This window comes from Stylophora pistillata, chromosome 2 (genome assembly GCF_964205215.1).
Source record: "Stylophora pistillata chromosome 2, jaStyPist1.2, whole genome shotgun sequence".
In the NCBI taxonomy this organism is placed as follows: domain Eukaryota; kingdom Metazoa; phylum Cnidaria; class Anthozoa; order Scleractinia; family Pocilloporidae; genus Stylophora; species Stylophora pistillata.
The window spans coordinates 705,131-732,623 of NC_142520.1; the positions used below are offsets into that span (position 1 = coordinate 705,131).

Below are 27,493 nucleotides of genomic sequence, written 5' to 3' on the forward strand. Positions count from 1 at the left end.
CACAAACATATTAAATATTGTGCACACAGTGTGACTGAAAAAATGAGTGGAAAGTTTCTATTGGTCAGCTTGTTTAGCATGCGTGGAAAATTATTAAATTTCGTATGCGATCAAGATTAAAAAAAGCTTAACTTAATTGTATTTTATTTTGATCGGCATATAAGACCGCGGAAGTCAAGTGTCAGTGAAATTTGATGTTTGCACCAACTCACGTTTCTGCTTGCTGCTTAAAAAGTTAACTCAAAACTGTAGCGGATGTTGCCTAAACATCTTGTTTCTAAATATTCACGCGAAAAAGTCACCTCAACATCCTAGATGGTTCTGTCATGTAATCACAAATAAGGTTTGTTAGGAGGAAGTAACTCTATGTTGAAATGTTGAGCATTTGAATGAATATTGAGCAGGTTTCGGTACGGTGATTTCTTACTTAAAACAACAATTGCTCCTAAAAGTGGATAATGATGATGGAGACCACATGGAAACTCAAATAGTCTTTCCCTGAGCCGCGATTGAACAAATTTACTCTATTGTAATTATATCTGTATTTAGTTGTTCATTTCATTCATCTCTTGCTTGGCTCCGAGCCTAGGGGAAGTCATTGAAGGGCACAGTAAGTCAACCTAAAAAAAAATGTTTAAAAAAACAGAGAAATGTCAGCAACTGATATAGATATTCAAAAAGAAATCCTGTCACATAAATAATAATAATTGGAAACCGTTGCTGGGACAATAAAACCGGGCTATATTGGGTCAATAATGATAAAGACAGATAATGAGGTCGTAAACTTTACCAAGAAAAATATCCCTAACACCCTTTCATCAACCATTACCTCAGAATCTCCACAGCGGTTACAGTCACAGTTTTCTTCACTCATTTGTCAAGAATGATGGTGTCCAACACACTTTCCCATGAGCTTACCATTAGATCTGAAGTCTTAGTTAGGACTGAAACAGTTTTGTTTGCTGTTATCAACGTTGCAGCTGTCTTCGGAACTCCTCTCACTTTTTACGCCGTTTACCGAAAGCGTGGGCTGCGAACAATTCCCAACATGTTTGTAATAGCACTGGCTGTCAGCAATATTCTGATGTGTACCTCCTGTATGCCTTTTACAGTGGCAAGTATTTTCCACGGCAGCTGGATCTTTGGTGAAACGGTCTGTCGTTTTCAAGCAGTTGATACATTTACATTTGGGATGAGCAGTCTTGGAACTATGACAGCAATTGCAGTCAGCCGGTATTTCTGTGTTATCAATCAAGAAAAGTATTGGCTCTGGCTGCATCTGTGCCCATGTTACCCTTCAAAAACGGCAGCATTAAATTCCAGCCTGGAAAAACAATGTGTCTGTACAAATTTGAAAGTAACATTGCTTACTCTGTCTCAATCCTTTGCTGTTTCATCACAACTCCTTTGATCATCATCAAGATCTGCTATGTTAAAGTGTTTCGCTCCGTGTCAAGATCAAATCGTGTTTTCTCGTTGGAAAATAATCTGCAACTCCTTCGGGTGAATGTGGAAGAAGCCAGAGTGACGAAACGTTTGGTGGTAGTTGTGGTCGGCTTTGCATGCTGTTGGCTTCCTGTCTTCGTCGTCGATAACATCGACATGGTACGTGGAGAACCCAAAGTACCACGACAAGTGTACTTAACTTACAGCTTCTTAGTTTATCTGAGTAGCACCAGAAACCCCTTTATCTATTGTGCCACAGATAAGAGGTTCAGACGAGAGTACAAGGTTATTATTAGGAAGATTTTCGGCTTCCAATAATGAGTTGACGGCGAGAACGGCAACGCTTAACTGAATTAGCTTAAGAAATGTTGTAGTAAATGGAATGTTTTTCATATTTCGTTCGAGTTTGTTCCTGATAAAATCAGAAACTTAGGACTTACACATCTTGACACTGAAAATTTAAAAGGTGCTCGAAACCTTGGAGCCGAATGCGGTAACATGTCAAGGTCATCATCACCCGACGAGTGCAAACATTTACTGATATGATACGAAGTAGTCCCTAACCCTACTGGCATTCAATCTACGTGCTCATTGTCAGAGCGATGTGTTTTGAAGGTTCAAAGCTAGTGGTCATGTACGAGCTCAGTATACATAAGAAATCCAACAAAGTGACTGAACACTGTTGTATCATGAAGTACATGTTGACTAGAATTGGATGTAGATTTACAAATTTTGCGGAAGCGAATTCTCGAATGTTTCAGAAATTAGTGGCAGATTTGTTGCCATGACAATGTTTTATCGTGGACATTCAGATCCTTCATGGTCTTTAGAATTTACAACATGTTTTACTCAGTAGCCATGGCAACAAGATACCTTTTTTTTATTGCGGCTTCAGAGGCAATTGTCTAGAAATGTTTACTTTTCTATCATTTGTTGCTACTCAAAATAATTTTTTAAATAAATCAAATGGTGAAAATGTTATAGGTAAATTATTTTTCTGACATAACCAGCTGCTTGACTCTTAATAGTTGACAAAATGAACTCTTCTTTAATAGGCCAAGGAAATTGCCGCTTTTTAAAAACTGTTTAAATTTCTAACTTTTATAGAAAGAACAAAACTGCTTATTTCTAAGGAAAAGTTGATCTTTAAATAATGTAGGTTTTTCCTAACAAGAGTTACAGTTAATAAACCGATTTTGCTAAAAATAGGATGTTTCTAAAATTTACTTTGTACTTACTTTCAAAGAAATGCAAAGTAAGCCAAGTTACCTTGTGATGTAGCTTAAGAACTTTAAGAGGCTCTTAAAAGCTGCTGTTACATCTACATCCGTTATAGAAGTAACTTTGAAAATTATTCTTAGATACCAGTTTTAGTTTTATCAAAATTTTAAACTTATACAGTTGTTAGCCATTTGAAATTCTTCCTACAATGTAGTTTTATCTGTGCAAATGAGGCTTTTAATCTTCACAATTCACACTCGCGCTTCAAACTCCACATTTCACACTTCGCACTTCATTTCACTTTTTCACGCGCGCGTATCTCACCTCAAGCTTATGATATGGACGGTGCTATTATGGCCATTTCGGTTTTGTGTTTAAATAATGAGTCTCGCACTTGATCATGAAAGAAAAAAAAGGGGGAAAGTCCAATTAGAAAGATATGAAAGGGTGCACTGTTAATGCTATTGCTGACCGGATTTTAGCTTTCAACCTTTTGTTATCTTGCGCACACTTATCAGAATAAATTATCTTGGGGGCTTCCTATAGTTTGTATATGGACTTTTTCTAATTTACTAATTCACCCCGAAAAGGATAAGCATCGACTAAATATTAAGAGCAATGTTAAATTTGAACCTCCTTTATTTTACCATTTAGGGGTCTTGATTGTTTGCAGATTGTTTTTCTATGTTATCACGTCAGTCTATTTTTGAAAAAATTAAAAGCTTTGGTCAACAAACAGACATTTCTCGCGGTAAGATCAATTTTCGATCGTCATTTTTGGAGCCAGAAAACAAACACTTCATTTCCGATTCAGTTCGATTATGACACGAAGAGACAGGTAATATCTTCCTTATTTGAAAGTCAAAAAAAGGAACTGAAAGCAGCTTGACAGCTTTCTGTTACCGAAATTTAGCTGAGCCGATTCTATGATGCAATTTACCTTGGTAGGGAAACTCAACCCGCCTGCAATTGTACTCCGCCATGACAGAGTTTCTTTTACTCAAGCTTGCCGAGAGAACTGATTCTCTAATTTTGATAGAAACATTTTTGTTCGCAGTTATCAATGTTACAGCCCTTTCTGGAAATCTTCTAACTCTATACGTCGTGTATAAAAACCAAAGGCTTCGCATTCTTCCCAACATCTTCGTCATAGCACTGGCTGTAAGCGATATTCTGATGTCGACCTCCTCTATGCCTTTTACAGTTTTAACCCTTTTCCACAGCCATTGGATGTTTGGTGAAAGGTTTTGTCAATTTCAAGGCTTTGAGGCATTGACAATTGGAACGAACAGCCTGGGAACTATGGCAGTCATCGCAGTCAGCCGATATTTCTGTGTTGTTAGGCCGGAAAATTATCCTTTGTTCTTTAAGAAGGAGAGATCCTTGGGGTACATTGTCACAGTTTGGTTCCTGGCTCTCACTGGATCTGTTCCACCTATTTTCTTCGAAGGAGGTACATTTGATTTCCAACCTGGAAAAGCAATGTGTTTGTACACATTTGAAAGTAACATTGCTTACACTGTCTTTATTGAGTGTTTTTATATCGCAACGCCCTTGATGATCGTCACAGTTTGCTATGTCAAAGTTTTCCGAACAGTTTCGCGATCAAATCGCGTTTTCTCCCGAGAAAATAACCTCAGTCAACTCCGCGCGAACGTGGAAGAGGCAAAAGTGACAAAGACCTTGGTAGCAGTTCTGGTTGGGTTTGTGTCTTGTTGGCTCCCAATTTCTGTCATGGATAACATTGACGCCGCCCGGGGTGAATATACTTTGCCAAGACAAGCATATCTGACATACACATGCTTGGCATATATCAGTAGCACCATAAACCCCTTCATATATGGTTGCATGAACAAGCAGTTTAGGCGAGGATACAAAGTAGTGTTTAAGAAAATTCTTTGTGTTCGTCGCCGGAGAAGCGGCAGCAGCTCTGAAAGTGGAGGAAGAAGTTTTTTGACGCGAGCCTGGTCCATTTGAAAGCTTTCAGAGACTTCCGAAAGAAATACTTAGAAGGACGATCCGAAAATAAAATTGCCACAATTCCATTTTAAATGGATCTGAAATTTTTCTGTAATTCATTTCACTGTCTTCCATTATGATCTGTGAAATAAGCAAAATTTCTTCAGTAAACAACCCTTTTCTCCAATATGAGTCAGTGTAAATGAAACAACCAAAGTACAGATGATGGACATGTAGAATTTTTCAATGATTAAAAAGTTATGAAATAAAAGACACAAATGTACTTCTAGTTTTATTAGAATTCTAAGTGGAGTCAGAGCCGTAAGTAATTTGTTAATTTTTTTTTTTTTATCTTTAGGAACTGAAGTGTTACCATTTCAAGCTAAATCAAGTTTACAAGTAATTTTACCATGAGAAATGAAGCAGTCAAAAAAAAAAAAAAAAAAAGAAAATGAAAAAGTCCTTTTTCGGCGAGAAAAACAGAACGCCACACAAAAGAAAGAAAATTATTGCCAGTTAGCCTAAACAATTATGACATCTTTCTATTGAATTCTGGACGGCTATGTGTTCCGCATAAGTTAGTCTGACAGGTTAGTCTGACCAATGCCCCATTATAGGGCGCCTACTATCTGAGGGAATTAAATAAATTGAGTTTTAGGTTCGACAGAGATATTTATTCAAGTTTTATTATGGGGGAAAAATTTAAATAATTTGTTTCCTTTTTTTTAAGAAAAAGTCAAGATGGCGGTCAAGTTTATCTCAGGAAGAAATTATCGGTAATCTTTAGGAGATTCCGGACTAGTGAAACTGTAGTCCTAACCTCTATCAGCTGCAGAACGACTTTTTCCAAATGAAACTTTAATATTGTTTTCTTGAAATTTCCACCAGCAGATTTGGGCACGCGAACAGCGGTACGTCAAACGGCTTTTTGATGAGTGTTGTCTAAAAGAAGTCATGTCTGTCTATTTACGGCTACATATAGTCACATTTCGAACAGTCGATGAAGGGAAATGATCGATTGAATCTCATGAGTTTTAGTTGAACTTCTAAATTACTGTTTGGCAAGATTTTTCTAGTTTCTTCTTTCAATCTGGACACTAGAACAAATTGAAACGCCTTAACCAGTGGTTAATTTATTGTTTAAAATGATATTTTCTTTTCGTTATTCAGCAACAAGATGCTCGGACAGCATCCTCTCGATTTTTAAACAAAGTTTTTCAGCTCAAACAGAAATTGACGTTGTTTTTAATTTCAAATTTTAAATTAAACTTAAATTTAACTTCCCCTATACAATGCCAACAAACTAGCTGAGCTAAAAGTTACAAACTTGACTTCAAAGTTTCTATTGAGAGTAGGAATTCTTTTTCTTTCAGTTATTCTTGATTGCGGAAGTTAAAGTTGTTGAGGCTCTTCAAGATATCTTATCCCTTTCGTGAACGGTGGGATTACATAACGTTTGTTTCAGTCTTCTAGCCAGGTGTCTGGAGATAAACAAGATATGGAAAAATAGAAGCAACATCTTTTCTTTCACTCAAAAGAGTTATAACAATCGCAAATAGCGACTCACGAACATTTATTTGGAGTTAAACAACTGACAGACCACACGTGCTCTCGCACACCAGAAACTTAAAGTCGATCTGTTATTACATGTTGCAAATTTTGTCTTACAAAATCCAACGTGATTAGAATGACAACAACGATGACATCAAAACCGTATTTAATATTTATTGATTGCAATGTGTATATATCTGTCATTCAGTTCAGAACTCACAATACTACGGCGTTTAAATGGGTTTCAACGATCAATGATTCCAAAAGTTGTCAAGAAAGACTTTGCAAAAGCTTAGCTTTCGCACCTTTTCGCCGATGTTATTGACCAAATGCAATGATGACAGACACACTTTCCCTTGAGCTTGCCAATAGGACGGAGGCCTTAGTTTGGACTGAAACAGTTTTGTTTGCTGTAACCAATATTGTGGCTGTCCTCGGAAATCTTCTCACTTTTCACGCCGTGTACAGAAAGCGCAGGTTGCGAACAATTCCCAACATGTTCGTGATAGCACTGGCTGTGAGTGATTTACTGATGTGTACCTGGTGTATGCCTTTTACAGTTGCCACTCTGTTCTACGGCCGGTGGATGTTTGGCGAAAGATTTTGTCTCTTCCAAGGTTTTGCAGCACTGACTTTTGGAAGTGTCGCCATGGTTACCATGAGTGTGATTGCCGTCAACCGATTCTTCTGCGTTGTAAAACCAAAAAAGTATCTCTTTTTGTTTAAGAAGCAAAGAGTGTTCATATACATGGTCATTGTTTGGAGCCTCACTCTCGCTGGATCTCTGTCCCCGTTTTTCTTTGAGGGCAAAAACAGCTTTAAATTTCAGCCTGGAAAAGCAATGTGTTTGTATGCGTTTGAAAGTAACATGGCTTACACTGTAACAACCGAATGTCTTTACATCGCAACACCCTTAACAATCATCACAGTCTGCTATGTCAAAGTGTTCCGTGCAGTTTCAAGATCAAATCGCGTTTTTTCTTCAGACTGTAACCCCTGTGAACTCCGTGCGAATGTGGAAGAAGCGAAAGTGACGAAAACTTTAGTAGCAGTTCTGTTTGGCTTCGCATGTTGTTGGCTTCCTATCTCTGTCATGGACAACGTGGACGCCGGGCGCGGAGAACCCACAATACCACGACAGGCTTACCTGACGTACGCGTTCTTGGTCTATCTGAGTAGCACCATCAACCCCTTCATTTATGGCATCATGAATAGACAGTTCAGGCGAGAGTACAAGATCCTCTTGCGCAAGATTACTTACTTTCGGCGCCAAAATAGCAGCAACAACAACAGCAGCCACAGCACTGAGTGAGCTGCTTGAATTGTTTTCATCTTCCCCAATCTTAAAGAGTTTCACAAGCATCCCAACAAAATGAGACCGATAAGTGACCTTGCAAGTTCAATGTTAAAGCCGAAGATTTTCCCTCTCTGAAGTCTAGCTCTCAAGGCAATTTTTTTATTTTATGTAGTTGCAAAACTCGTAGTAACAAAGGAAAAGTCATAATTACATTTACGTTTTCTTCGCGACATTGTGTTTCCTCGTTGCAATTTCTTTCAGAGCAAAGCCGATTCAGATCAAAAGAGACCGTCTTTAACGACAAAGAGTGTTATCAAAAATAAACAAACTTCTTATACAACGAAAGACAAGTAGACGATCGTTATTTTAATGAGGGCGATTCTATCTTACATGTACATTAATTTCAACATTAAAACTATATTTGAAGCTCAATTTCAAATTGTTTTTGTCTGTGATCTTTGCGTTTTTCTCATTTATTTCCAACCATTCCCATTTTCACTTACTCAAAAATTTATTTTGTTACAATTAGTAGAAGTGAGTGGTTATAAAAACTGACAACAAAGATGAAAACAGCGGTGCCGCAGTGTGGCACAGGAATTCATCGACTGAGCACAAACATTTCAAATATTGTGCACACAGTGTGACTGAAAAAATGAGTGGAAAGTTTCTATTGGTCAGCTTGTTTAGCATGCGTGGAAAATTATTAAATTTCGTATGCGATCAAGATTAAAAAAAGCTTAACTTAATTGTATTTTATTTTGATCGGCATATAACACCGCGGAAGTCAAGTGTCAGTGAAATTTGATGTTTGCACCAACTCACGTTTCTGCTTGCTGCTTAAAAAGTTAACTCAAAACTGTAGCGGATGTTGTCTAAACATCTTGTTTCTAAATATTGACGCGAAAAAGTCACCTCAACATCCTAGATGGTTCTGTCATGTAATCACAAATAAGGTTTGTTAGGAGGAAGTAACTCTATGTTGAAATGTTGAACATTTGAATGAATATTGAGCAGGTTTCGGTACGGTGATTTCTTACTTAAAACAACAATTGCTCCTAAAAGTGGATAATGATGATGGACACCACATCGAAACTCAAACAGTCTTTCCCTGAGCCGCGATTGAACAAATTTACTCTATTTTAATTATATCTGTATTTAGTTGTTCATTTCGTTCATCTCTAGTTTGGCTCCGAGCCTAGGGGAAGTCATTGAAGGGCACAGTAAGTCAAACAAAACAAAAAAATGTTTAAAAAAACAGAGAAATGCCAGCAACTGATATAGATATTCAAAAAGAAATCCTGTTACGTAAATAATAATAATTGGAAACCGTTGCTGGGACAATAAAACCGGGCTATATTGGGTGAATAATGATAAAGACAGATAATGAGGTCGTCAAAATTACCAAGAAAAATATTCCTAACACCCTTTCATCAACCATTACCTCAGAATCTCCACAGCGGTTACAGTCACAGTTTTCTTCACTCATTTGTCAAGAATGACGGTGTCCAAGACACTTTCCCATGAGCTTACTATTAGATCTGAAGTCTTAGTTAGGACTGAAACAGTTTTGTTTGCTTGTTACGCCGTTTACCGAAAGCGAAGGCTGCGAACAATTCCCAACATGTTCGTAATAGCACTGGTTGTCAGCGATATTCTGATGTGTACCTGCTGTATGCCTTTTACAGTGGCAAGTATTTTCCACGGCAGCTGGATCTTTGGTGAAACGGTCTGTCGCTTTCAAGCAGTTGATACATCTACATTTGGGATGGGCAGTCTTGGAACTATGGCAGCAATTGCAGTCAGCCGGTATTTCTGTGTTGTCAATCAAGAAAAGTATTGGCTCTGGCTGCATCTGTGCCCATCGTGATTACTCTTCAAAAACGACAGCATTGAATTCCAGCCTGGAAAAGCAATATGTCTGTACAAATTTGAAAGTAACATTGCTTACTCTGTCTCAATCCTTTGCTGTATCATCAAAACTCACTTGATCATCATCAAGATCTGCTATGTTTAAGTGTTTCGCACTGTGCCAAGATCAAATTGTGTTTTCTCGTTGGAAAATAATCTGCAACTCCTTCGGGTGAATGTGGAAGAAGGCAAAGTGACGAAACGTTTGGTGGTAGTTGTGGTCGGCTTTGCATGCTGTTGGCTTCCTGTCTTCGTCGTCAAGAACATCGACATGGTACGTGGAGAACCCAAACTACCACGACAAGTGTACTTAACTTACAGCTTCTTAGTTTATCTGAGTAGCACCAGAAACCCCTTTATCTATTGTGCCACAGATAAGAAGTTCAGGCGAGAGTAAAAGGTTATTATTAGGAACATTTTCGGCTCCCAATAATGAGTTGACAGCGAGAACGGCAACGCCTCACTGAATTAGCTTAAGAAATGTTGTAGTAAATGGAATGTTTTTCATATTTCGTCCGAGTTTGTTCCTGATAAAATCAGAAACTTAGGACTTACACATCTTGACACTGAAAATTTAAAAGGTGCTGGAAACCTTGGAGCCGAATGCAGTATAACATGTCAAGGTCATCACCCGACGAGTGCAAACATTTACTGATACGATACGAAGTAGTCCCTAACCCTATTGGCATTCAATCTACGTGCTCATTGTCAAAGCGATGTGTTTTGAAGGTTCAACGCTAGTGGTCATGTACGAGCTCAGTATACATAAACAATCCAACAAAGTGACTGAACGCTAAGAATTGGGTGTAAATTTATAAATTTTTCGGAAGCGAATTCTCGAGTGTTTCCGAAAAGGGAGGGTCGAGAAATCGGTATTTTTGTGCATTTTTTAAGATCAGTTCTATTGACGTAGTTGAAAGATTTAAAAGATGTTACTCACAAGTATCTTAGGCAATAAGAAATAACCTGTCTGACTTGAACACACACTTGATGAATATAATGCCAGCCATCGATATATGCTCATAACATCACAGCAGAGTTTTAGAACTTAAGCGCGGTTTTTAATTCGGAGTGATATAATCAAGCCAAGGAAATAGTAAGGACCAATAATAACAAAGAGAATCACCCAGCACGAGAAAACAAGGGTGACCAAGTCACGACTGGTTTTAGTTTGCATCTGATTGGTTTAGAATTTGGCGCGAATTCTCTTGACCAATCACATAGCGTAACGAATCAATACTAAAATGGAGGTAAACTAAAAATGATATCTAAATAACTTAACTGTGAGAATTAAAATCGAATACATTAATTAGAAATATGTGATATCATGATTGTTATTTTTCACTCAAGAGTCACGTATTCTGGATATTCTACGAATTCTTCCGCGAGTACGACGACGAAAGATCCATAAAAAATTCAACAGCAACAACAGCAAAAGTACAAAAAGCCACTGAAAAACACAAATGAAGAAAAAAAAGCGTTCATTCACAACTGCTGCAATCTGATTGGTTAATATAAACGCTATTTTTTCAACACATAGATTCCATGTTACCGTAGGTCTGTTAAAAAAAAAATCACTGATGACGTCAAAATGTGGTGAAAGAAAACGTTGTACAGGAGAGGCAGCCGAGTGTTTCACTGACGACGATTGCTAAATTTTACTTATTGATTCCATGTTGCAAAGCTTCCGCAACTTAAGATCGAAAAAACCTGCGTGTTATTCTTTCCTTATTTATTTATTTATTTATTTATTTATTTCTTCAAGGTTCTTCACTTACCTCGACAAAACACCACATAAGTGATTCTCTTTTAAACTTATACCAATCCGATTTATCATTGCTGACAGTGTCAGCCACAAATGACACTAACAAGGCAACTGCTATCACGGGATCAAGAAAACTGAAACAAGAAACAAGAAACAAAAAAAAAACTGATAATCGCGTCAATTTTTTCCTTTTTATGCGCACACGTTTCAAAGCCCAACCAAAATAATAAATAACAATAACGTGACATACTTTACGATATAATCCCAAATCTTTGGAAGTTTCCAGTCGTCAAGTCCAAACTAGAGAACAAACAAGACAAAAATTCACACGTTTTACACAGTCCGGGAAATGGAAAGCCCTTGAAATTGGCGCTGGACTCGGGGTGGAGAGGTCTAGGTTCGAGCCCTAGCGTGTCATTCTGTTGTGTCCCTGGGGGTATAAATGAGTAAAATTAAAAACGTATTGCCATGGAAACAAGACGAAATAACAAGGTGAACCTGGAATGAACTAACATAATCAGTGGCTAGGCAAACCGAGACAAGTGCCCACGCTGATTAGTCTCGTATCTAGACCTTCCACAGCCATGTGGTCGCTTCAGTAAGACGGTAGGATCTTGGTACGAAATTACCCGCTGATTAAGCCACTAATTTCAGAAACAAACTTAATCCTTTTTTCCCATTAAAACCAAAGGTGATAAAATGAAAAACGCGATGGTCCATGACAACACACCTGATTGACTAGATCCTCCCTAAATTTGGTCACTCCATAAAGAATGGGTAATGATATTGAAACAACACCAGCGAGGACTTGACCAAACGCCCACACAAAATCCTGCAGTAAAAAATATATTTTAACAGCCTTAATCGCATTTCACTTTTTCTTCTAGCAAGCGAAAATATCTAAGAAGTAAAGCAAACAGTGAATTGTTAGTGGAACTAACAAACTTATTGATGTTTTAGAAAAAGATAAATGAAAAAACCACAAGCTGCATACCTTCAATACTCATCGTGTTTAAATAAAGGTTTTACTTACTTACTTTTTTTACTTAGTTTTTTTTCTTCAATCTCTCATTTATCCCATTCATCCATTCAACCATTTATTTATTTTTTCATTTATCTCTTTCTTTCTAAAGCGCAAGAAAACAAGGGTGACCTAATTACGATTGTTCTTGGTTTTGTATCTGATTGCTCGACAGAGTGGCAGGAGTTTGCTGGACCAATCACAGAACGTTAGAATTAACCTCTGGCGTTTACAAACTGGCGTTTACGACTTTTCATTGAAGACTGGTCAATAATACAAACAAAATGATAATAATAATAATGATAATAATAGTAATAATCATAATCATAATGATAATAATAATAATAATAATAATAGTAATAATAATAATAAATAAGCCCTTACCTGATTAACAAGGATGTTCAAATCCAGTGCTGATGGTAAGCCAAAACAGAACAACACCAATAACACTACAGGGAGGCCATACTTTCGAGGAACTGTGAGAAAAGGAATACAATAAACAGACAATTTAGGTCAAAACTTATCAACTACTTAATTGCTTTTGCTTAAGTTTCCTCACTAATTGGTTCAAAAAGGTTGCACTTCCTTCTTAACCAATCACAACTTGACTACTTGCATTTTCCCGTGCTTGAGGACGAGTTCTGGTTGGCTGCTTGTGACGTATTCCTTTGTTTTGATTGGTCATCATAACAACTGTGGTTTTTGGTGTTACAACACTTAATTGAATGCATCGAAAAAATAAGTTTACATTGATAACTGAAAAATTGAATAATTAAATTAATATATGAATGGATAAATATAAGCACCTTGCATCTCCTGAAGCGTACGAACAGGCAATTCTATCATAGCCAAAAGTGAAGTGATACCCCCAAGAGATAAGCAGAGAAAAAACAGCGACGATAGAACACGCCCTGGAATTCCAAGCTGCTTGTAAAGAACTGGCATCCTGACAAAAATAAAAGAATAATAAAATTGTCAAACAAAGACGACGCACATTTGCCCCGAGGATAGGACAAATAAATACATTGAACCCTCTTTGAGAATTTGAGCTCTCATCTCACCTTTCTTGATTTTATAGTCAGATCGTTTACACTTGAACCTCACTACTTAAAGTGCGGGAAAACTATATTGACCATGTCATGATTAGTTTTAAAGCAATTTTCAATAGAGTGTCGAAAGTAATCCAGGATTGCATTGGTTTTCCTTTACTTGGTTCTGTGATTGGTCCATAAAATTCACGCCACTCTCTCAGCCAATCAGATACAAAACGAAATCCAATTACGTCTTGGTCACCCGCATTTTGCCGCGCTTTAGACAGTCTCTAATCCTTTCTTCTGATTGGCCAATGTGATTATCGAATCAAAAAGCACTTCAAATCTGATCAGTTACAGAGGTAACGCGAGTTTGTTCGGTTCAACCATAGAGTGTAATGTATAACAGTAAAACCTGCACATCTTAGCTTACTTGAGCGAGAGTTTATGTTCACAAGTTTCCTTTTTTTTTTAACTTACCAAAGAAAGGTGAGTCCCGTATTGGCAAAGCCATCCTCTCTTAATAGCAGTGCGATTTCAGTTTTATTAGCACCCTCTTTCATCTTGATAGAAAATACCGTGGAATAAAGTGTTATAGCGCTTAATAAACTGAGGAAGAGAAAAGCGATGACATATAAGTACTCTTGGAATACATGCATGGATAAAATTGTGGCATAATGTAAGTTACACACGTTTGAAAATTGTGCAAAACGCTTTGAAGGAAGCATTGAAGATAAAAGGATCAAGTCATAGTTTCTTGATGATTGCACAGCTCCACAACTGTTCAGTTAAGATCTTCCTTGTGCTCACCTCACTAAATTGTTACAAAGTGGAAGAAGGATTCCTAATTTGACCACGCTATTCTGTCTGGACATGTATGTTGCATATGTTAAAAATAACCCTGAACCGGCACCTGGGAGAATTAAAGAAAAGGATTTTTGAAAACATGAAATAAAATAAAAGTAAACAAAAAGTGAACTTGTATGGTACCATCAACTCCATTAAGTTAATTTAAATAATGATTTTTATCATATAGTTAGTTCAAATAATGATATAAAAATCCCAGCCTACTAATACTGGCAAAGGCAGTTGCAGTGTTCCAACCAGTTAAAGGAAATGGAGATGAAATGATGTGAAATAAAATGGGAAAAATTCTGTGACAGGAAAAAAAATTTTTCAAATTAAAAGGAAATTAAATGAAATAGGATGGAAAGTAAGAGAGTAGAATGGAATGGAATGGGATAAAAAGAAATGAAATGAAATAGAAATAAATGAGATAAAATTATCTCAAATCATTTTTTACCTGTATCCCAAGCATTCTGAGAAGCTGCATCCACCCACAGACGTAGGGTTTTCAATTCAGCTACAAGAGAAAAACAAAAGATCTGCAACAACTTTGGTTTCCAGGGCCCCTATTTTACATTTCAAACCACCGGATGCGTTCTTCATAATTATTAGGTGAAAATGTTCTTTAAAAGCTTAGCTTTATAACAACAAAACTGATGCTTTTTGCAGTGCACAGTGACTTCCAAAGCCCAAACAATAAATACATCTTATGCACTGCAGACCCATCAGTCAAAAATAACAGAGGTATTTACTGCTATGGTCCACCAGAAAGCTCTGGTGCACATGGCAAGTGATACACACGTGCAGCAAGTGTAATAGACCTCCAAAACTAGCTCATACCCTAACTCAAGACTTGTATACCGCAACCATCATATAGCAACATACCCCAGTCTGGTGTAAAGAGGTAAGTAATCCCATATGATGCATATTCCAAAGTCAGTGACCAATAGAATGACACCAACAGTACAAATAATAGAAGTGGCATGATGATGCTGTTCACTCGTTCAATAGATGACACAGCTCTGGTCACTGAGAAGCCAGCCAATGACAGGCTTAAAAAGAGAAGAAGGACAGGTAACCACTTGTGATTCTGATAAAAAAAAAAAAAGGAATATTTTTTAAGTATTTTTCAAATTTCTATGTCATCTGGGTTTGGCATTAGTAATTATATAATAAGTTGATTTAGTCATGCATTCTATCTGGTTCTTACTTATGATCTACTGGAAGATAGAGACACAGATGATGATGTCATCATCAAAGACATTTTGCTTTTTTGTCAATCCATATAAAACAACTTGATTCCATGTTGCCATAAGTTTGGTTTCAGTTATAGGTCACAGAAGACGTCAAAGTATGGTACAAACATCAGTGACACACTCAGCAGCTTCTCACCTGCTAATTTGTTGTTCTCATCACATTTTGATGTCATCCATAATCTGTTGCTGAGCAGACACAAGGCTGCTCATTTCAAGAAATTAACTACATCTGGTAAATCAAGTCACAAATTACTAAAAAACACATCACCTTTAATTCATTCCAAATATTTTGGCTTGCTTTTAACGATTCAGGCAGTTGATGGGAGATGGAATAAAAGAGATAATAAAGACACCAACCAACCACCACAGAATAATAAGACCTGAAACCCAATCAGGTGATCATCTCAGCTCAACGATAAAACAAATAACAATTTTCATGAAAATGATTGGTTTTCACCAGCCATAGTGTAACCACCATAGTGTACCCATCATGCTTTGTAAATGGACAATGTTCATGTCATGCCCGTGTAACTGGAGAGTATATACTCTATGTGCACCAGCTCTTGTCACACACTTTGCCAAGTTAACTGTTGTTTTTTCAAAGTTTTGGTGATTAGTGGGTTGTAATTGACAAATCAAACTCTCACTTTGTGGAGAAGGGATCAAAGTTTCAACATCCCCCCTTACCCCAGCAACTCACAGGAATTTGACTGTCATCTGTGTATGGGGGGGGGGCGGAAATTTGTACCTTGCCTGAGTGGGGTGGAAATGTGGAACCGAAGGAATACACATTTTTTAATCTTACATATGGAGGAGTTTAAGGGTTAAGAGTCTGCTTTTCTGAGTAAATGGCTTAGAGGAAAATTTTCACATTGTAGAATCATGCTTTCAATCAAAAAACCAAACAGCAGCACCAAAAATCACTACATGACTTTGCTAGATTCTACAAAGTTCTTCATTCATGCAAAGTATTGTTCAATAAAAAATTGTGCTTGAGTGAGGCATTGAAAACTTCAATGGTTAAGGCAAGTTGTTGCTACAAAGTCAAGTTAACTGAATGGGAAGATTATTGGTACACAATAAATTACTCATTAAGAAAATAGACACTTGGACACTTACGCAATGCAAATAACAACTGCAACCATCCATCCCCCACACCATAATGACCAGGGTCCAAGGAGCACTCTGAATGATTTCACAGGAGCTTTTCTTGTATATCGGCCAACAGAATATTCTATCAGGATCACTGGTATTGACCACAGACCAAGGAACAATAACCACACCAACAAAAACTGGAGTCCACCTATTATAATAACAAGGCATGTTATGTAATACTGATAACATGTTGTTAGACAAGGTACTTCTGGTGGGGGAGGGGTTATATCCTCTACACCCCCCCAAACACCTCTCCTTGTCACACCGCCAAGCCCCCGACCCACCCCTGACAAGCCTCCAAAGTAAACAAAGTTATTGGAACCGACCAAAATTCTTAGAACCCGGCATGGATTATTAATTCACGATAATGTTCGCGTGATTCTTCTGAGCAAAACTGTCTTTGATGAAAAAAATCTACAAGTTTGTGACAATAATCTAAAGGCTATTTGTACTCCATAGACGAACAGATTGAATGGAATTTTGTAAACGTAAACAAACAGATACAGAAACAACTGCATCGATAATTTCTCTACCTTCGTCTCCACTGTTGTTCGCGACTATCCTTGGAAATCTCCAGATGTTTCCTGTCCCTATCACGCAGCCCAAGCACGACAAAACAAGGCCCCATTTGCTTGAAAACGTAAGAGGGCTCTGCGCCACATCAAATGAAGGAATTCACAAAATTACATCACACTGAGTAGATTTATTTTTCATTATGCGACATCGCGTGGAATAACAAATCAATTTTGAAAAACTTCTGTACCTCATTTTGGAAATTTGAACTTGTGCTAGAGTCACTGCGTAAAAGCGGGCGATGTTCTCCGTCAGACATACTTGAGATGCAGGTCTTAATCGATAAATTTGTTTCCTGATCCGTGCACAGACCAGTTCCTCAAGTTCCGGGAAAACAATGTGAAGGTCAACTCCGAGTTCCAGTCCTTCACGTTAATTACGTAAAACGCCTGGAAGAAATTATGTAGCATCAGCTGGGAATATTGCAGTAGTAAAACAGTGTTGTACTTCGTAAATCTTATGATTAGAAGAAAAATGTCGGGCTGGTTCTCATTTTGGAGAGTCCAGACGAAGCTAGAGGAATGTACAGGGCCGTTTTTTGTTGGCTGCACTGATTTAATGTGCGCTAAAGATGAATTTACAGGTGTTTCTACAGTAGCCGGTAGTTTTATACGTTTCTTTTACCCAGCGGAGAAGACCGCCGCAACATTGAATGAATCGAAAAGATGTTTTTGGATACCTCGTCAACAATACGCATCAGGGCTTGTAAACTTCATGAAACTTCCGGTTTGGCTTCTGGGAAGATTTTTCTACTGGTGTGTTGGTAGGTGCAGAGTTCAAAGTTGAGTTGCTGCTAAAGGTTGAAGTAATCGACCGCGTACAGTACGGCTCAAATGTAAGTTACCATCGTCTCGAGAGATGTGTTTCGTTTCTCTCGAGACGCGTCTCGTTTCATTCGAGTCTCTTCTCGCTTGTTGAGCTGTTGATTGCGATGCAGCGGGAATCACCTTCCTCCTGGGGGTGGGGCAGCGGCATGCATCTCCGGAAAAAAATGAGGAAAAAATGAAATACTCAAGACGTGCATTCCTTTATTCAGAATGTGTGAGTAGAAAGTCCACTCGACAGGTCTATGGTCAGCTTAGCACCATACTTTTAATATTCTAGGTGGCTTGCAGATCCCTGCAATTTATAATGCACCTCTTTGTAAACCTACTGGAGAGGAACAGTTGTTACCTTGTGTTGTATTTTCACATGGCCTGGGTGGTAACAGGTTGATCTATAGTACGTACTGCTGTGAGTTGGCTTCCCATGGCTGTCTGGTGGCATGTGTGGAACACAGGTGAGAAATTCTTGCTTTAGTCAGTTTTGTGAGTATGTTATGATTCATGTTAGGAAGGTGAGTATTAGCATTCAAAAGTTAGTGTATTAATCCACTGCACAAATGAAGCATTGTGGTGAATTTTTCATCAATCAGATGGGACAATAAAAGAGGTTAACTTGACTTTTACAGTAAGCATCAGTTGAAAATTGAAAGCCTAAAACAATTTTTATTTTAAAACCAGCACAAAACAAAATATCTAACCACAAGTCCTTGGAGAATTAATGGTGCAGAATCCAAAGTTTATTTTTCAGGGCTTTGTGTTAGTGTCTCTTGCGTAACACTTAATTTGAAAATATCAAAATAGAATATAAAACTTTTTCTTTTTTAAAATAATAGAGACGAATCAGCTTCTGCTACTTATGTTCTGAAGAAGAATGAAGGAGATGAAAAGACAACAGAGGAATGGATCCAGTACCGCCATCTCCAAGCAAATGATGATGGGTCTGAACTTCGAAACAAGCAGGTGTGTTTAATCTGTATTTCAGATACCACTGTAGTAAAGGTACAATAACAGTTTGTACCTCCATTTAGTGGCTCATTCTGACATAGCTTATCCTAGTTTGTAATAATTCCCTGAGACTCATTTACCCTCAGCTACAGAGAGCCATTTTTAGAGTTAAGTTTCTTGCAGAAGAATACAGCCCAGCAACCCAGCCTGTGCTCAAAGTGAGACCTGTTGAAGTTTCTTGTTGACGCTTCACTGAGTTCCCAATGCCTGCCATTAAGGCACCTTTACTCTCTCTTTTAATATTACAACCTTACTTTTACTTTTGGTGTATTTTTTATCTAACAGGTTCACATCAGAGCAAATGAATGTATAAGTGCCCATAACATTCTTGAAAATATTCAGTCTGGACGTTTTCCAACAAATTTATTCCAGGAAAATTCTATTTTACAACAACTAAAGGTAATTGAAGGCAATTTGCTTCTTTGTTCGTGAATTTTTTTTTTCTGGTCTTTTTATCTTCTTTCCTTCCATCCACTAATCTATTTATTGGCACTAGTTATTTCAAGGAATGAGAATGCTTTTCATGTTGTAGCAAATAATCCACTGTTCTTTGGATAAGCAGAGAAGTTTGTTTTGGTGACACCTCTCCTGTGAAGAGCAGTCCATTCAGTTTATTTTAAATTTCATGTTTTTTTATATAACATCGTTTACGGCTCATAGAGTCAGACACTAGAAAAAGATACTATCAATAGCTTTCCATTTGAATGGTTACTCCCCACTTTGACTGCTAGAATAGAGCTAATTCATAATTTTTTTTTCTTTGTCTTCTTTTAAAGGGAAGACTGGACTTAAAAAAGTTTGCAGTTGTTGGTCATTCATTTGGAGGTGCTACTACTGTCCTGACTTTGGCAAAGGACAAGCGATTTAGGTACAGTGCACAACACAACATTGATAAAGTTAAATTTGTTAAACTCAGTTCTTTTCAGGCTCCTCTTTTTAATGTATTTAGTTAACAGTACCTCACAGATGGAAAGATTCAAATAAAAAAAGATTACATTGTTTGTTACAGTAGGACTTCATTAAGATTGGTATTTGAACAAAGCTTGCCTGTGTTCATATCTTACATTGTTAGCAAAAGTTGCAGAGCTTCTTAAAAAAGAATGCATTTTCACCATCTCAGATTTAGGAGAAAATTTAGATGGACCTGACTTTATAAATGTGTCCAATAACACCTTTTCATCAAATAAATTTGTTATTTTCAACCTTTAGCTACAAGCTTCTTCTAAGTAACTTTGTTGACTTAATTAAGTTCTCAACTCTTTTATTTATGTTTTAGGTGTGGTGTGGCTCTTGATGTGTGGATGCTGCCATTAGGAAAAGAGATATATAACTATAATCTTGATCAGCCATTACTGTTTGTCAATTCACAGCAATTTCATCGCTGGGACCAAAACATGGATCCTCTTAAAAAGTTAATTAATGATAAGCCAGGTTTGCTTTCCTACATTTTTTTTTTCTTTTTTTTTTCTTACTCCTCTTTATGAATTCCCTATTTCTTAGCTTAAGAGCAAACTTTTATTCAAAAGTCACAGCACGTTTCTATTGAGTTTCCTCAAACCAAAACCAAAGAAATCACAACAATCAATCAGAGCGAAGGAAATGTCACAAGGAGCCAATGGGAACACAAAGTGAAAACGAGTAAACTGTGCAAAGCGCCGGAAACGCAAATGACAAAGTCGCTATTCGGTTAAGTTTTAGATCTGATTGGTTGAGAGGATGGCATGAGTTCCTGAACCAATCACAGTGCAAAGTAAAGCAAAACCGTTACAATCTCGCATTACTTTCGATGATCAACTGAAAACTGGTCCATTTTTTAACGAAATGGCTTAAAAATGAGGTTTTTGAATTTTGTTCTTTGCAGAAACACGGTCAATCATAGCGATTAGGTGAGAACTTATCTTTTTACTATTCTATAAATGATCTTCTGCGGAATAATTTTTTTCTTTTTAAAAAGCCTTATCCATAGTTTTCCGGTTTGACTTTAAACTTATTCCCTTGCTGCCAGTTTGACTCCAACAGTCCATGCTAAAGGAACTTTCATTTACCAAAAATGGTGGCCAAAAAAGTTTCCACGTGTTTTTCTTCATCAGGTGGACAAGACATATGAACCAATGTGACATACCGTCAGTTTTACCACCATACATGCTGTATTGGACTTCACTCGGTAGTAAACTTGATCCAACTACTGCAGTGAAGCTTAACAGACAAGCTATCTGGGCTTTTCTAAGGAGACATCTTGGTACGTGAACGATAACTTGTGCAAGAATTATAGGGAAAGTACGGTCTAGAAAAAGTTTACTTTTATCAAAAGTTCCTTACTTCCTTTGTTTTATTTCAACTCACTTATCTGACTATATGGTGAAAATCTCGCTTTCTTTAGTTCATTCTAAACTTACTGCTCGAGAAACCCTCAGGTTTAAAAAGAGGGTCTTCCTTTGTAATTATCGTAAGTTCTATGCACACGCACTAATTGCTTGTGAACATTACCGTTTTTGTTGACGTTTTCTTTGGGGGGGGGGGCTTACACTTTTCAACTTTGAATATCCATCAACATGGTGTTCACTGGAAGCTGAAAGACACTTGTGTATAAGTAACAATTATTCCAAAAGCGCGCGTTGGATATGAGATGGTAGATAGCCAACGAGGCGCTACTCGCCTCGTTGGCTATAATCATCTCATATCCAACAAGCGCAAGTGGAATAATTGTTTTATTAAAAACGCCCCCCAGATATTAGAAAAATCTTAAATTTTTTAGCTCCCTTTTAATTTTAACCTGACTTGTACGCTTGCCATATTTTTAGATTATGGTATATTGGCTCATATACCATAATGGCTAAGCCAATAAAAAGTCTTGAATTGCATTATCCAATGATCCAGTTTTTAATAATGTAAAATATCCACCGGGTATATAGGGTGTAAGTCCCTGTGGGGTTGAGGCTTAAAACTGATGCACATGGTCTCCTCTAAAACCCCCAGGGGAATACCGTAAAACTTGCAGGAGTTCACAGTAACATCCACGCGGGTATGCCAGAAATTCTAACTTGGCTTTTGAAACTGAGGCAAGGATGCTAAGATATGAAGGTACAAAAGTTTCAAATTTCATGTGTTTGTTTTCTCAGATATTGGAAATCCACCTGTACGTGAACCAGTTATTGACGGCGGGGAAGGGACACCGGAATACATCATCATCGGTCCAGAATTTATAACTGAAGAAGAACACAAGAAACTAGACACGGCAAAGAGTTCATTGTAGTACTCTGAAGAAAATTAGCCCTCTTTCCAAATTGATTTTTCTATCGGTGTCCAAATTGTATGCTTCCGAAGGTGACCTATTCCTCCACTACCTCCATTCATGACTCTATTCTATTCAATCAAATATCAGAGGGAAGTAGTTTTGAAAATAGCCGGCGTTATTTTGACGTAAAGAAAATATTTTTGGAAGCCTGTTACTCTCTAAACGTTCCTACAAACTTACAAAACACTTTTACTTGAAAGAAAACTAACTGCCTTCGCAGCCCAAGTCTTCCCAGTTTTGAATGATAATAGAGTTTTGAAACACTCGATAAGTATTTGAAATAGTCATCAAATCTTACTCTATTTATTACAACATGCACTTCTAAGAAACACAATTTTAAATGTGGCTCCTTTGATGTAAATTTCCAAGAATCAATAAACACTCCAAAAAAGTGTCACCTGTTTTAACGCGCGCTAATCATATAGACAGTTATATTCCGGGTTGTTTTACATCAAAAATATCCAAGAGATTTTTGAATAAGAGCTTAGCTATTCATCTTTCCTACTACAGATAAAAAGCGATTAATCAAAGCCCTGAATGGTTCGGTAAATCCAGATGGGGAACACGTAAGCTGCAAGCTATCAGGTGGTGAAGATTTTTAAGAGTGTTATTGAGCTTCAGTAAATACTTCATCATGGCGGGCCACTTTTGATCTCACCAGTGAATAGAATGTCGGTCGTACGTTGCTTAGGAACGATACAAAAAAATTTCAAAATGATATCTGCACTTAGTTTATTCTTAAAGCCGATCAAAAACTGAGACATTGCAAGGCATTGCCTCTCGCATATGACTTGCTTTTTCTCTTCTTCTGAATATTCAAGTAGACCTGCCTTCCAGTCGAGCGGTAAACCTTACTTCAGGATTAGTCTCAGTCTCTATAATATTATGGTGCTGGCAACGAAGAATCTTGCTAAAGATATCCTTGTATTCTCGCCTCAATTTCTTATTCATGACGCCGTAAATAACCGGGTTTATGGTGCTACTCAAGTAAAGCAAGAACGCGTAAGAAATGTACACTTCTCGCGGGAAAGCGTTGTTCCCGCGCAAGGCATCAGTGGTGTCGATGACATAAATTGGCATCCAACAAGACACAAAACCAACTAGAACTGCAACTAAAGTCTTGCTCACTTTGGCTTCTTCAACATTCGCTCGTAAACGAGGAAAATCGCTTTCTTCCGAGAAAACTCGATTTGATCTTGAAACTGCGCGGAACACCATTACATAGCTGATGGTTATAAGTGTTAAGGGGGCTGTGATACAAACAAATCCGACAAACAATGTATAACCAATGTCGCTTTCGAATGTGTACAAACACATCCCTTTTCCCGGCTTGAATTCAAATCCGCCTTTCTCAAAGAAAAAGGGAGGTACAGATCCAACGAGAGCTGCCAACCACGCAAAAGCAATGTAAAAAGAAATTTTCTCCTTCCTAAACAACACCAAGTACCTTTCTGGTTTTACAACGCAGAAATATCGGCTGATTGCAATGACTCCCATGCAATAAATTGAAGCCACTGCAAACGTGAACACCTCGAAACCATTAACTCGACAAAAAGTTTCACCAAAGATCCACTGACCGTAGAAAAGAGTTACAACTGTAAATGGCATACAGCAGATGGAAATCAGAATATCACTTACAGCCAATGCTATCACGAACATGTTGGGAATTGTGCGGAGCCTGTGGTTTCTGTACACGATGTAGCAAGTAAGAAGGTTGCCAAAGAAAACCAAAACGTTAATTATGGCAAACAAAACTGTCTCGGTCCAAATTGAGATTTCGGACCTTGATGCGAGCTCGAGAGAGTGTGATTCCTTCATGACGTTTTTCAGATCCTCCCTTTCCGTTCTGGAGTCGCAGGATGAAGAAGCATCGAATATAATTCACGATCGCCAACGGAAGATTGCAAAATTCTGGATTTGATGCATTAACGACTTTATCATGATTATCACGTATCAAAGCCGATATCCTTCATAAAATGTCAGCTGCCCACTTTTTGTTCTTTATTTTTGTTTTTGTTAAACCTAACCTTTGTGGGCATCAGAGGATAGCAGCACTGAAAAGTGGAGGTTGGCAAATATTGGTAATGAGTGACAGCTTAAATAGTGATATTTCAATAAACTTGAACAAACCAAGTGAAATTTGTCAATTTGCAACTTGTCAGGAATTTTTCAAATGACATCATTTATTTTTTTCAAGTCTTGTTAATCTACATATCAATTCATTATCACCTCCAGGTTAATTGATTGTAGGGGAATTATGGCAAAGCGTGCATTTGTTTTCTATAATTTATATTTGAGATCAAGTTGTGCACTTTCCTGTTATAGAGTCTTAACGGTCACCCAATTACATTAATCTCACAAAACCGATGATGACAGTTTGAAGAGGGCGTTTTTAAATTTTCAAAACAGATAAAGGCTCAAGAAGCAAAAATTGAATTAAGTGAGAGCCACCTACTCTAATTTGCAATTTCAGTCGTTGTTATGAAGGGAAAACTGTCAAAATTCATGAAATCGACTAAAAGCTGCTACTTTCGACTTGCCAGGGAATCAATACGGATTTGATAACATTCTTGAAATGACATTTATTTCCAAAGGGAGTATATTATTTTATGCAGCTTGCACAGCGTTTTATCATTATCCCAGATAGGTTACATCCGGGACTTACAATGGCAGATACTTGTGAACATGTGATTTCGGGCCTCTTTTAGTTAAGCTTCAGTGCAGGGCAAATATGTTACTGAAAACTGAATGGCTCTTAGAAGGAATCCTCCTTATCCCATTTCAGAAGGATTTCAAGAGAGGTGTCCATTTCACGTTCAGTTAAGTGAATGAATGAATGAAGGAATTCCTTATTTATATTGGGCCCTTTCTATACAATATTCAAAGGCGCAGTACCCCCCATCAATTTGATAGACACTACACAAAGATAGACCACAACACCGGGCACTACGTGCCCTACTCTTTTCGAACACTGTGTGGATTCTTTAACGTCCCACAAATTTTTTTATCACACACAAGGGTTTGTGAGACGGCACCTCCATTTATCGTCCCTATCCGAGAAGACTAGAAAGTCTAACCATTTGCAGATATTATTACAAAGGCAGCACTTTCTTCTCGGTTATTCAAAGAGCCTGAGTGTTGGTCCGGCCGGATTTGAACTCACGACCTCCCGCACAATAGTCCGGCGCTCTACCAATTGAGCTAACCGGGAGGCGGTGGTAGACTGTATTTACTTGATTTTAGCCATAGTTAGTACAGTTAATCGCTACAACAGATCATGCAAACTAATCACGTGGCGGCGGGCGAAAACCACGTGTAGACGTCTAAGATTAGTCTTTCGTTAGTACTTAGATTGCAGGAGTAGCGATCCAAACATCACTTGGAAGGCTTCACTTAGACTTGTGTGTCTGTTTTTTAGTAGTATTTCTCGGACAGGGCGGCGTAGAGTGGATAAAACAATCCAGTACGATCTGGAAAACATTCGCAGCACCGCCTCCATTTTAATTACCTTAGCTCAGATTGGGCGACTTGATTCAGGATAATACAAGCTACCCACGAGTTATCTCTGCGATCGCTTTACCTTAGCTCGGAAGTTAAGACATAAATCGTATTTTGATAAAGGTTGTCCGTTTAATTCTCCCAGCAAACCGAGCTCATCCCTCGCAATGCACAGTGTACAACACTTGGTTATTGGCAAGCGAGCAAGAGGCATAAACCATTTTTAAGAAACCAGGCACAAATTGACAGCAACACCGGCTGTAACGTTTGCGGCAACCAAAAATCTAAATGCTCAAGTTCAAGGGGGCGTCGCTCCAAAACGCGGTTAACAAGGTGTTTGGGGACTATTTTAGAGATCGAGATAACAAACCAAAGTCGACTGTTTGCGCAAATCTTTATTCTTGAAAGGCAATTGACCACGAACCACACTCAACGATGAAAATCACGATCAATCTCACAATCAATCAATCTATCGATCGTAAACTGAAACAACAATACAACGAAGTTCTATCCGTGAATCTAATGAAGTGTCACGGCATACATAATCAAAGAATCACGTGTAAAAAACTAGGCCCCAACCTCAAAGCTTTAACTAGTAAGCCACCAATTCCTGTTGATTTTTTTGCATTTTTTTTCGAGGAGCATCTTTTAGTCTCTCCTGGCCATATCAATCACAGCCATTTACTTTGTTATAGTTTTAAAATTAGAAAACAGAAAAAAGTGCTAATCAAAACTTTTCAATCGCTGCACTCAACGATCGATCGCAAAAAACGGCGTGGAACTTTGTTGCATGCACCTGTGACAGAGATTGGATCACTCTCCTGCTGTGCAACCCAATTTTTTCCCGATATTTTAAACATTTCCAATCTAAAGGCTGACATCGCTTTTCCTGTTAATAAAATTCATAATAGCAATTTGTATAATTTCAGAGCTGAGCAAAGAGTTTCCAGCAATCTGATTGGTCGAACGGTTCCTTATATGACGCTATATGAACCGCTCCACGCGGTTTATATAAAATGTTAAAATAAAATGTTAATAAATGTTACTAAAATGTTATAATTTTAGAAATATCTCTGTTGTTCAGCTCGGAAATTATACTAAAACAATTATTCGCCTCAGGTTCGGTGTATATTTTCGAATAATCCCCTCGACTTCGTCTCGGGGATTATTCGACGATATTCACCTCGCCTTCGGCGAATAATTGTTAAATACTACCTTTTTCAAATGAGCTCCATGCCCCACCTTGACTTAATAAGCCTCTCACCAACCCCCTCTCATCCTTGTCGACTAAACGTGCTCTTAGAAATTTAGCCGGTTAAGAGCGAGCGTATGCCACCTGCCCTGAATACTTTACCTTTTACCTTTAGATCCCTAGTAATTCTTATCATACAGTCTGGGTGTCAAAGCTATCATATCGTCGTGCCACTTCAATCTAGTGTTGTGAGAGTCCTGCATTTTGATACCGCAAGATATGTTGACATGAAAGCCGCTCTTCATGATACTGCACTCGTGTATCTCGCTCCTTTGAGCTCGAATGTTACGAGTATCTAACGTCACGCTCGAGAGTAGCGTTTCACACACGAGTATTTCATTTAACGCTCGCGTATGTCCCCTTTGTATCGCAAATTAAAAGTAACAATTTGCACTACGCTCGTCAAATTGTAAGTTCATAGAGGACATTTTAGCGCTGGTTTGTTGCTCCTTACAGCTTATGGCTTATAAAGGTGTTAAAACTAAAAATGAATAAATGGGGTAAGTTTCTAAAGAAACTGTAGTGCTACATCGGTGGGGGTATCTACAAGATAATTTGGTTTTATCGGCTGAGTTAATAATATAAATCGG

At 37.8% G+C, this 27,493-nt stretch overlaps 5 protein-coding genes and 2 pseudogenes across 5 annotated transcripts; 5 read left to right on the forward strand and 2 right to left on the reverse strand.

Moving 5' to 3' along the window:
• Positions 1–615: 615 nt before the first annotated feature.
• On the forward strand, positions 616–1,794 carry LOC111333654 (melatonin receptor type 1B-like; annotated as a pseudogene).
• Positions 1,795–3,626: 1,832 nt separating this feature from the next.
• Positions 3,627–5,597, forward strand: LOC148736587 (melatonin receptor type 1A-like). The gene has a single exon (XM_088747683.1). It carries the CDS (start codon positions 3,649–3,651, stop codon positions 4,642–4,644), a length of 996 nt encoding a protein of 331 aa, XP_088603809.1. The 5' UTR covers positions 3,627–3,648; the 3' UTR covers positions 4,645–5,597.
• A 32-nt stretch (positions 5,598–5,629) lies between these two features.
• LOC111333635 (melatonin receptor type 1C) lies at positions 5,630–7,906 on the forward strand. Its single transcript, XM_022939257.2, has one exon. The coding sequence runs from the start codon at positions 6,512–6,514 to the stop codon at positions 7,487–7,489; it is 978 nt and encodes a 325-aa protein (XP_022794992.2). The 5' UTR covers positions 5,630–6,511; the 3' UTR covers positions 7,490–7,906.
• A 1,063-nt stretch (positions 7,907–8,969) lies between these two features.
• LOC111333658 (neuromedin-K receptor-like) lies at positions 8,970–9,779 on the forward strand (annotated as a pseudogene).
• A 642-nt stretch (positions 9,780–10,421) lies between these two features.
• Positions 10,422–17,378, reverse strand: LOC111333657 (uncharacterized). The gene is made up of 14 exons (XM_022939284.2): positions 17,220–17,378; positions 16,990–17,107; positions 16,421–16,604; positions 15,570–15,681; positions 14,931–15,135; positions 14,503–14,562; positions 14,010–14,112; positions 13,680–13,808; positions 12,975–13,114; positions 12,553–12,644; positions 11,878–11,979; positions 11,398–11,447; positions 11,161–11,281; positions 10,422–10,832 (listed from the first exon to the last, which is right to left on the reverse strand). Exons 1-14 carry the CDS (start codon positions 17,286–17,288, stop codon positions 10,728–10,730), a joined length of 1,590 nt encoding a protein of 529 aa, XP_022795019.1. The 5' UTR covers positions 17,289–17,378; the 3' UTR covers positions 10,422–10,727.
• A 36-nt stretch (positions 17,379–17,414) lies between these two features.
• LOC111333617 (platelet-activating factor acetylhydrolase) lies at positions 17,415–22,542 on the forward strand. Its single transcript, XM_022939237.2, has 9 exons — positions 17,415–17,792; positions 18,134–18,308; positions 18,687–18,813; positions 19,144–19,257; positions 19,635–19,726; positions 20,135–20,289; positions 20,720–20,744; positions 20,949–21,097; positions 21,978–22,542. The coding sequence occupies exons 1-9, from the start codon at positions 17,489–17,491 to the stop codon at positions 22,109–22,111; spliced, it is 1,275 nt and encodes a 424-aa protein (XP_022794972.1). The 5' UTR covers positions 17,415–17,488; the 3' UTR covers positions 22,112–22,542.
• Positions 22,543–22,706: 164 nt separating this feature from the next.
• LOC111333646 (melatonin receptor type 1B-like) lies at positions 22,707–24,190 on the reverse strand. Its single transcript, XM_022939270.2, has one exon. The coding sequence runs from the start codon at positions 23,969–23,971 to the stop codon at positions 22,970–22,972; it is 1,002 nt and encodes a 333-aa protein (XP_022795005.2). The 5' UTR covers positions 23,972–24,190; the 3' UTR covers positions 22,707–22,969.
• Between the last annotated feature and the right edge of the window lie 3,303 nt (positions 24,191–27,493).